A 9,705-nucleotide genomic window follows, 5' to 3' on the forward strand; every position below is an offset into this window, starting at 1 on the left:
ATACCGACCTGTGGAAGTTTTTGTGAGCCTGATGTATTGGGCCTGTCGGTGGGCCTCCACCAGTTCCCCGATCGTGTTGTGGAGGCCCAGGCCCAGTAATCTGTCTGTGGGTGTGTTGAGGGGAAGATGAAGTGCTACCTTGAATGCCTTGCGAATCAAAGCATCCAAAGCGTTTATGTCATGTTTGGATAGTTGTAAGTAAGGGGTAGTGTACAGTACACGGCTGAGGACAAAGGCATGAATGAGGCGACATAGGTCGCGCTCCTTCATGCCTCTATGATGTCCCGAAACCCTGCGGATGAGGTGCGATATCGCGCCTGCAACCTGCTTGAGTTTCTTGAGGGTAGTGGTGTTTTTGCCATCGTTCTGGATGTGCAAGCCCAATACACGGAGGGTGCCAACCTCAGGTACCGGGTAACCATTCAATTCAATGGCAATGGGGGAGCGGGGACAGCGGTGGTTCTTAGGCCGGATGAGGAGCAGTTCGGACTTCTCTGGGGAGCAAGACAGTCCGATGGTCCGTGCGTAATTTTGGGTGAGGGTGGCTGCTTCCTGTAAGGTGTTCTCTATGTCGCCGTCACTGCCGTGGGTGGTCCACAGGGTGATATCGTCGGCATAAAGAGTGTGCTTGAGGTGGGGAATAGTTGCCAATTTCCGGGCGAGGGGTATGAGGGTTATGTTAAAGAGAAAGGGGGAAAGGACGGACCCTTGAGGGGTGCCGATACTCTGAAGTGTGTAGGAGGTGGAAGACAGAGGCCCGAAGTGTATCTCAGCCGTGCGGTCAGTCAGGAATGCTTGAATGTAGGCATACGTGCGCACACCCACATTCAATGGGGATAGAGCAGTCATGATCGCCTGATGTTCAATGCGATCAAAAGCTTTGGAGAGATCCAAAGCTAAGACTGCCTTGGTGTGACCTGGAAGAAGCGGGTCAAAAAGGTCGTGTGTGAGTTGCAGCATGGCATCCTGTGCGGATAGATGAGGGCGGAATCCCACCATGCTATGCGGGTAGAGATTGTTGTCCGCCATGTGACTTGTGAGTCTCGCTAACACAACATGCTCGAGGAGCTTCCCGAGGCATGAGGTTAGCGAAATCGGGCGAAGGTTTTGAATGGTGAGTGGTTTGTTGGGTTTTGGTATAAATATTACCTTCGCGTGGCGCCAGGACTGCGGGAGGTTACCCTCCCTCCAGCACTGGTTGAAGTATTTCGTAATGTGGGTGATCGATTGGTCATCCAGATTACGGAGCATGGAGTTTGTGATTTGGTCTGCACCAGGTGCGGAGTTGGCGCGGAAAGTCAGGAGGGCCGCTCTGACTTCCGTCTCCGTGATGTCGGTGTCGAGTGTTGGATTTGCTTGTCCTGTGTAGTGCGGTAGAGGTATGGGGCCGCCTGGAGATGTGTACATGGTTTGAAGTGTGTCTAGAAGGGTGTCGGGATCGTCAATGTGTTCATGTGTGAGGCGTGTCACGTGGTGCTGTGCTGCTGATTTGGTGCGTGTGGGGTCAATGAGGTGTCGGAGGAGTTGCCATGCACGTTTGCTGGACAGGTTTCCGGCGATGCCGTCACATATCTGTCCCCAGTTGGATCGACAGAGCTCCTCAGAGTGCTGTTGGATTTGTGTCTGCAGCGCGGCCAGCCGCTTTTTAAGCGTTCTGTTGTGTTTGTTGCCTTTCCAGCGTTCCAGGATGCTGTGATAAGCCTCCCAGAGGTGGGCTAGGCGTGTGTCAAGGGTCGGTGTTTCGGTTGTAGTTTCAATGTGTCGTGTGTTGCGGTGAACGTCATGCTTGAGTGATTGCACCCATGCATCGATGTCTGCGATGGGAGTGTCTGGGAGGGCGGTGCGTGCAGCGCGAAAGGCATCCCAGTTAATGAGTTCGTGTGTCATATTTGCGTGACGGGGTGGTTTGTATGGGACAGTGATTTGTATAATGTAATGATCACTGCCCAGTGTATGTTGTGTTCTGTTCCAGGTAACGCCGCGGATACAGCGGCTCAGCGTCAGGTCCGGACTGGTGTCCATGCTGACACTGTTGCCGATCCGCGTAGGCGTCTGAAACGTGTTGTGCACAGTGAGTTGGAGGTTCTGCAGGAGCAGCCAGAGCCTGCGACCTCGATGTGTCGTGGTTGTGTATCCCCAGTCAGTATGCTGACTGTTGAAGTCCCCACCGATGAGTAGGGGATGTTTCCCTGCTAGATGGTGTAGCTTTCGCAGAAGTGATTCTAGCGGGGCCATCGGCAGGGACGGGGGGGTGGTATATGTTTGCTATAAATATAGAAGGAAGTGAATGTGTGTGATGTATAATTTCCGTGATCACGCATGGCGTCTCAGACGTAATGTGATGAGTTTTGTAGGTGAGGCTGCGGTGGATGAGTGTGGACGCCCTGGGTGTGTTAGTGGTATCCGAGTGTGTAGATGTGTAGCTGGGGAGAGTTGCTCGGTGTGCAGTCTCCTGGAGAAGAAGTATGTGGGGCGTGGGTGTGATGGTGGGAAGGAGAAGTTGCAGAGGTGCGCGCTTTGCCCGGAAGCCGCGGCAGTTCCAAGTTATAATGGGGAGATAATTAGTGTTCCCCCCCGCCATATTGGATGTTGGGGGGATTGAGGAGGGTATTAAGACGGGTGTCAATTGGTATGTGTGGCTCAGGGAAGGTGTTTTGTGCTTGTGGAGGTAGGATGGGGGGAGTGGAGGGGGTTTGAAGTTGGGTGAAGCGATGGGTAAGATTATGCTCCAAGAGCTCCATCATCTTGGTAAGCATAGCGTCCATGCGCTGCTCAAGTTTTTCGGTGAGGGCGGCGGCAAGGTGATTGAATCTGGCCTCGAGGCGGGCGTCTAGCTCCTTTAGTTTATGGTCAAATTTTGCTTCGAGTGCTGCTAATTTAGCGTCTATTTCTGGGGGCACGGGAGGGGGTGTGGCGTCTGTGGTGCGCTGTTTCTTTGCAGGAGGGGTGCTCGAAGTGTCTGTGGATGATGAGCTCGAATTAATGACAGGGGGTGCGGGTTGAGGGGCATGGAGGGGGCGGGGGTGCTTAGGAGAGAGGAAAGGCGGCTTACCTCGTCACGCAAGGCCTTGAGTTCCTGGTCTCTCGGGTCTGCCTGGGAGGACTGGGGTGGTGGGGGTTGACGGGTTTTGCCGGAAACGCGGTCTGCCCAGGTGAGACGCGTGGCGTTCTTGCTGCCATTCTGCCGGCTTGTAGAAGGCGACCGGGAAGCCGTCGAGCTGCGTCTGCTGGCTGTGCCTGGTTGATCGCAGCGGGAAAGCCGCGATGCACCCGGAGGAGAGAGAGCGTTCTTCGGGGACGCTAGTTTGGGGCCCCGTCCCTTGCAGTTCCCGGTGCCGGTCATATGAGGGCCTCCGCAGAGAATGCAGCTGGGGGTGCATGAGGGCACATCTTCCTTTGGGTGGGACTGCCCACAGCGGGGGCACTTATGGGATCTTGGGTGGACACACACGTCTGCCCGGTGACCAGGGACGCGGCAGTTAGTGCAGGCGTCTATATGCCCTCGATAGGGTGTGCACCTGTGGAGGGCTCCTCCATAAAGGACGGCGCGTGGGACAGGTCCAGCCCGGAAAGTTATTAAGATGGAACGCGTGGAGCCCATTCGGCGGGCGTCCACGATGAGGGCGTCTGGGTTGCCGGTGAGCAGGTCTTGCAGGAGCTCTGACGGGGTCTCATTCCAATAAGCATTGGAGATGACTCCGCGTACTGCTCCGTCCGGCGGGGCTATGTAAGGTGCTACGCCGAATTCCTTGCCTTGGTGTGTGATGGTGTTCACCCGAACCAGAGCGAGCGCGTCATCCTTTAGGGGCGTGCTGACGGTGCAGGTGTTGTTGACCGGGTGTACCCTGATTTGGGTACGCGCTGGTTCCTTAAGCTGGGACGCCGCTTGGAGGATGGCCTCTCGTAGTTGTCGGGGTGGAAGCAGGTCCAGCTGCAGCCCGCCTCGTGATCTAAAAACGATCTTGTAATCTGCAGCAGGAAGCGGTGGCTGCTGCCGCGAACGCTGCGCAGCTGTGCGCGTTGCTTGCAGGTGCGCTGACTTTTCAAGGCATGGAGACTTGGGGGTACCGGTAGCAGAGGCTGCGCCCTCCTGGCGTCGGGTTGTTGAAAGGACGTCCTTGGAGCGAGCAGGCACACTAAGAATGTGCGTCCAGTCCCTTGGGTCGTAGTCGTTGGGGTTAAGAACCTCTCCCTGCACCTGCACCTCCATGATGGCGTTGGTGGCGGAAGCGTCCGTCGGAGTAGGCCTAGCTCAGGCGGAGAGGTCACAGAGAAGAAAGGGCCGTGGGTGCCCGAAAAAGGGCGTAGGCGGGCCAAAAATTGATGGCGCTCAGCGCTCACATTCGCAGATCCGTGGGTGGTGAAATTTTTGCTGATGATGCTGGCGATTGGCGAATTCCGCTCACCAAGAAACTTACGGTTTGCTGCCCGTTCGTTCGGAGCGCAAACTATGCCGACGATGGACCGACGAGAACGATGCGAGAATGATGTCCCGAAGAACTACGACTGCAACTTGAGTCCCGTGCGTTTCGACAAGGCGCCTGGCAGCGCTTCTACGTCGTTTGCCGCTCCGCTGGTCCGTTTAACCGTACGTAGCTTCAGCAGCATCAGGCTTAGAGAATGGTCAATTCCGCATATATGGGCGTTAATGCAACAAGGCTATCGCATCATGCCCTTAAGGCGGAACTTGTGTTCTCAGAATACTTTGGCGGGGGGGGGGGGGGGGGGGGGTTATCTTTACTTGCTTGTGCATCTTTGGCGTTGAAGCGATATAAACGTCAGTGGAGCCAGCTTGCCGAGATTATTATCTCAAAAGTATACATGCTCCCAGGACGTTGAGTGGGCAGTATTGAAGTGGTTTAAAGAAGCAAGAAGTCAGAATGTACCAGTGTCTGGCCCGATGCTTCAAGTGAAACTCTAAAATCAAAACTAATTTCGCAGTCAGCCTCAAGCAGACAAAGGCTCGAAAGACTGCTGGTGACGGAGACGAAGAACGTACATACTCTCAGTAACACCTTGATATTTCACACAAAAATCCCGAATATGAAAGCAGGGATGTTTAGAATGATTATTTGCAAAACAAAGAAGTAAACCGTTCTCATTTTCAACATACGCATTGCACTCATAATTGAGCCTCAAAGTTTTATGAACTTGTCTTTGCTGCCTTTAAGCGCGTTGTATTATCTGAAACAGTTCTGCGCTGGAGACGTCAATCGAGAAATAACTTCAGTCTTTCTTATTCCAATCCGTTACCGGTCCCTTCGTTCACCAAGCGGCTGTGGTGTCCACTGAAAAGTGAAAATTTTTACTGCGCAATATGCCTTCCCCAAACATCCCTAACATCTACAAGAGTAAAGCGCAGAAAATGTAGCACACCCTTTACACAAAAAAATAGGCAGTGGCTTAGCTCTGGTTAAGCCTGGATATACAAGCGAAAAGCTTCGGTTACGCTTGCTTTGACGTCATGGCTGTCGCAGTTCACGCACAATGCACTGGGAGCACCACGATAAACATGGAAGCGTTCGGCCGTCCAAACACTGCCTGTGCGGAGGCGGAGGAGGAGACGGATATCGGCGCGGTAAAAATTCAGGCGCCACTTTGGCTCTCTAAAGTGCTGCAAGGCAAAAGCGTTTCCTGGTGCACTGTTTCCATTTTTTTCTTATTTTTTTTCATTGTAATTCTTATCTGCTTTTTGTTTCCCCAATTGCGAACAAAACATAATCGTCTGTGGCACGCAGAACCCCGAGGTATTTAAAAGGCTACTAACGGACCTCCAACTTTCGCATCCCGCTTGACGGACACCTCAATTTCACCGGTGGTGTGTCGCGGTGTGATTTTTGTCCATAACCTTGAAACTAATGAGTCCCTGAAACATAGTGTGCAATGTCGCGGTGGTGAACTAGGTCACGTGCTCAAGCTGGGAAAATCTAACGTAGCTGTGCTGACTTTCCAGGGACATAACGTTTCTCCTTACGTCCAATAGAATGCAGAACTGACTCCCGTCAAAGAGTACGAAAACAACAGTGCCAGCGTGCTACCGTTGCGGCACACTGGGGCACCGGGTGGACAACAGTCCCACCCCGGTCAAGGAAAGATGCGGCCTTTGTGGCCAAAACGTGGGGGTTAGTACTTCCACGATTGCAATCCCCGTTACATAATCTGCGGGGGCCGGCACCTCCCTAACCCTAACTCCCGCGAATGGACCGGCAAATTTATTTATTTATTCATTTACAATACCCCTAACGACCATCGTGCAAAGGTATTACATAGGAGGGGGGATACAAGCATGAAATTAAGGCACAGGTACTGGAAACAAAAAACATGTAATAACGAAGTACGAAATAAAGGTAGTAATGTACACAAAATACCGCAACAAACAACGCAGAATAAAATACTCAGGAAATGCACATAATGCAACAATAATACAAAATCTGTTACTCCATGGTTCGCTTTAACGAATGCTGAAACGATGTAAGTTAAGAGAGAGAGAGAAAACTTTATTACAACAGGAATTCGGGGCACGCCCCAGGGTCCCCGCACGACCGCACTGCACTCAAGTGTTTATGTTCCTAAGGTCCATAACACTGGCAGCCCGGCCGGCGGCGATGGTACAGTGGCTAGAATTGGGAAGTGTGACGACCGCGCCCGTTCGCGCGTGGCGCCTTGAGAGGAAACCACCAGATGGCGCTGACGCTCGTTCACACGTCAGCTCCAGCAGCCGCCGCCGCAGCCGCCAGCCCTGCATGCGCAGTCTAAAACGCGATAACGCTAAAAGAATGCTTCGTAACATATATTTTCTTTGGAACATGGCGGGAAACAGCAATAGAGTAGTCACGCTAACCCACTGGCAATTCCAAGGTGCGAAGTTAATCCAACTGAGCGCGCTTTGAAGGTTGGCGGAAGCTTGCTTTGCCCGATTTTCTCCCGCTCACGCGTTACAGAACGCAAAACAGAAAATTCCTCGGTGTTCTCTGAAGTAAGCATTTTATTTATTGAGCGCTTATCAGAAATACAAGTTAACTTTAAAAATTTCTCACAAACAGTTCAAAATACAATTCTCAGGCTTCGATGCTCGCTAAGTGACGCGCCTAAGCTTCAAGTGCTTTTTCTTTTCACGAGAAGACGCTCTCTCCTTGTTGAGGGCTTTCGTGTAGAAGTGCAGACGAGTGACTAGAAAGAACTTTTTGATCTGGTTGCTAAGGCTGGGGCCGTGTTGTGCACAGCCCAGTGTGACATTGTTGTTTTGGAGGCAGGAAACGAGCTCGTCCAAGCTGTCACTGCGGAGCTCGTTATAACTGAACCACATCGTAAAAGTGGTCTCGAGGGCATCGACAAATGCGAATAGCTCTTCCGAAGGGTAAATGAGGCCCCCATTGTCACAGAACTTGGTGAACATGGCCAGCTGTTCATTGGCGTCATCAGCGGAAACAAGCAGCTTATCACTGCATTCCTTGCACCCAGTTTTCAGAATTGTCTTGCGGGCAACATACCCTGCCATGAAAAATACCAGCCGTGAGTCGCTCATCTTCTCAGGGTACTCATGGTCAGAAAGCTTTAAGGACTTCTTTACAATCTGAGAAGCTTCTTCAATCTTCCCACCTTCCAGCAATGCATCCAGTTCTTGATTTGAATCTTCACTACTAAGGAGAAACTTCAGATCTCCCCCTTCACAGTTTCCGCTGCTCGGCGCTTTAACCAAATCGTAGAAACTTAGACAGTTCACGGTGAGCAAGAACTGCGCAGCAGTGGGATGGTCGTTGCAGCCAGAAAATTGTCTTATTATTCCAAACAATTTCTCTAGGCAGTCTTGGCTCAGTCGGCACGTCAGCAGGTACTTAAAGCCAAGTTTCTCATGAAGATACCTCATTAGATCAAGCGTACCTTGAAGGGTGACTCTTAGCCCCTCGGCAGTGCTTGCTGAAAGGAATCCTGCTGGTGAAGTTTTTGCATGAACCTCCCACCTGTTTAGATAGTTTAGTACATCCTTGATGTGCTTCTCAGCTGTAGAGTCGGGTTTTAATCCTTCAGATGGTATGCGTGCTGTCATGGCCTTTATAAGCTTCCACATCAGCAAAACAAAGGCTTCCGTTGGTGCGGGATCACCCCATCGCTCCTTAATTTGCTTCTGGTAGAAGAACAGGCCACGAAGCACTTGCGGACTGAAAAGATGAAAAGCAAAGTTCACTTTCATCTTCTCAATGTTGTTCGGGTTCACGTGAGCAGCAGTGATTTTTGGCATCACTTTGAGAGTAAGCGCACACTTATCCTCGTTGTGTGCTGCTCTGATATGTTCAATATATACGGAACCTTCAGGTGTTTTATACCTTGCTTTGAGAAGGCCGTTTCGAACGCATTTTACCAAATGCGGAAAATCAGAAATGAAGAAGAGGCGTCTTGCTGCGTCAACAGGGTGTGGTGTAGATGGCTTGATGAACGTCGAGGAGCCGGAAATCCCAAAAAGACGCCACATTGAACGGTTCCATGATGCTCCATCCGCCGTGATATAATCCACCTTCAACCCAGCCTTTTCAGCAAGTAAAACCGCTTCTATCAAAATTTTTGACAAAAGCGGAGCCTTTACGTTGCCCCGGGAAGCAAAGACTCCTAGTATCTGGTGCCAGGAACCAGTGAGAGGCTGAAACATAATAATGAGACCGTGATCGCAGAGAAGATGTCTGTCGTTTTCCAAAGTGAATTTTCCCAAGTCAACCAGACCTTCCACTTTCCCTCCTGTGCAAACGTTCAAGCATTCCGTCAGCTTCATTTCGTCCACGATGAGGCCGCCGTGACACTTGAATGCATCCATAGATTTAGTTCTCTTTGCGATCCCCGTGATTATAGCAGGGTTAAATCCGAACCCACTTCTGTACTTGCGCATGTGGACCTTTAAGCAGCTTCTGCTTGGGAGAATGAGTATGCCTTCCCGCCTGATATGCTCATAGAGCCTCGGGCTTTTCATTCTCATTATTATACATTCTAGCAACCAGTCCTGGTTGTACTGCATGCCTTTTGTTGATTTGCGGCGAGCGGCTTGATAACATTGCATAACAGCAAGTCTTTGCTTTGGTGGAAGCGTTTTCAACCGGTCTGCGAGGACGCCCTCTTCGAGTTCTGCACTTTGACTCTTCAGCTTCTCAATAGTTTGAGTGCAAAGTGCTACCTTGACTTTTAATCGACGGGTGGCTTGGGCTTGTGCTCTTCTACGCTTTGAAGTTCGGGCTACTCCAGTCGGACTGAACCGTTTTCTTGATCTTTGGTTAAGAAGAGCTTTCCGTAAATGCTTGCACTGAATACATGGTTTGCCTTCAGTGGTGATGCCCTGGCATTTCTGGCTCGATATGGCCGTATCTGAAAGAACAATCTTCTTATTGCCAAGCGCGAATGGAAATTCGTGTATAGTGCCTGCACCCGGACAAATGCTCATGGCGTCCACTCTTTCGAGGAGCGATGCAGGGTCTTCACACGCGACATTCTTTTGCTGCACTCCTTTGACAAAAACATCATGCGTCACACTGCCCCCTTGTCCTGAAAACAAAACTAGCTTTTCTGCGAACAAGATGCGCTTATCCACTGCAGTCCGACACACGCTGTAAGCCACAGTCAGAGGCGAAACACTTAACGTATGCTTTCCCCATGCAGCTGACGGCAGGGCCAAGTCCTTTAAATAAAACTGAGCTGGAGAGGCTTTCGGTCTCAACACTCACT

General features: G+C 51.3%; 1 protein-coding gene across 1 annotated transcript; it reads right to left on the reverse strand.

Moving 5' to 3' along the window:
* Window positions 1-2,107: 2,107 nt before the first annotated feature.
* Window positions 2,108-4,343, reverse strand: LOC149333628 (uncharacterized). The gene is made up of 2 exons (XM_089558722.1): window positions 3,053-4,343; window positions 2,108-2,959 (listed from the first exon to the last, which is right to left on the reverse strand). The coding sequence occupies exons 1-2, from the start codon at window positions 4,208-4,210 to the stop codon at window positions 2,885-2,887; spliced, it is 1,233 nt and encodes a 410-aa protein (XP_089414848.1). The 5' UTR covers window positions 4,211-4,343; the 3' UTR covers window positions 2,108-2,884.
* Window positions 4,344-9,705: the final 5,362 nt, after the last annotated feature.

Source organism: Amblyomma mixtum, chromosome 8 (assembly GCF_055824585.1).
Source record: "Amblyomma mixtum isolate Tamu chromosome 8, ASM5582458v1, whole genome shotgun sequence".
NCBI classification, from domain to species: Eukaryota; Metazoa; Arthropoda; class Arachnida; order Ixodida; family Ixodidae; genus Amblyomma; species Amblyomma mixtum.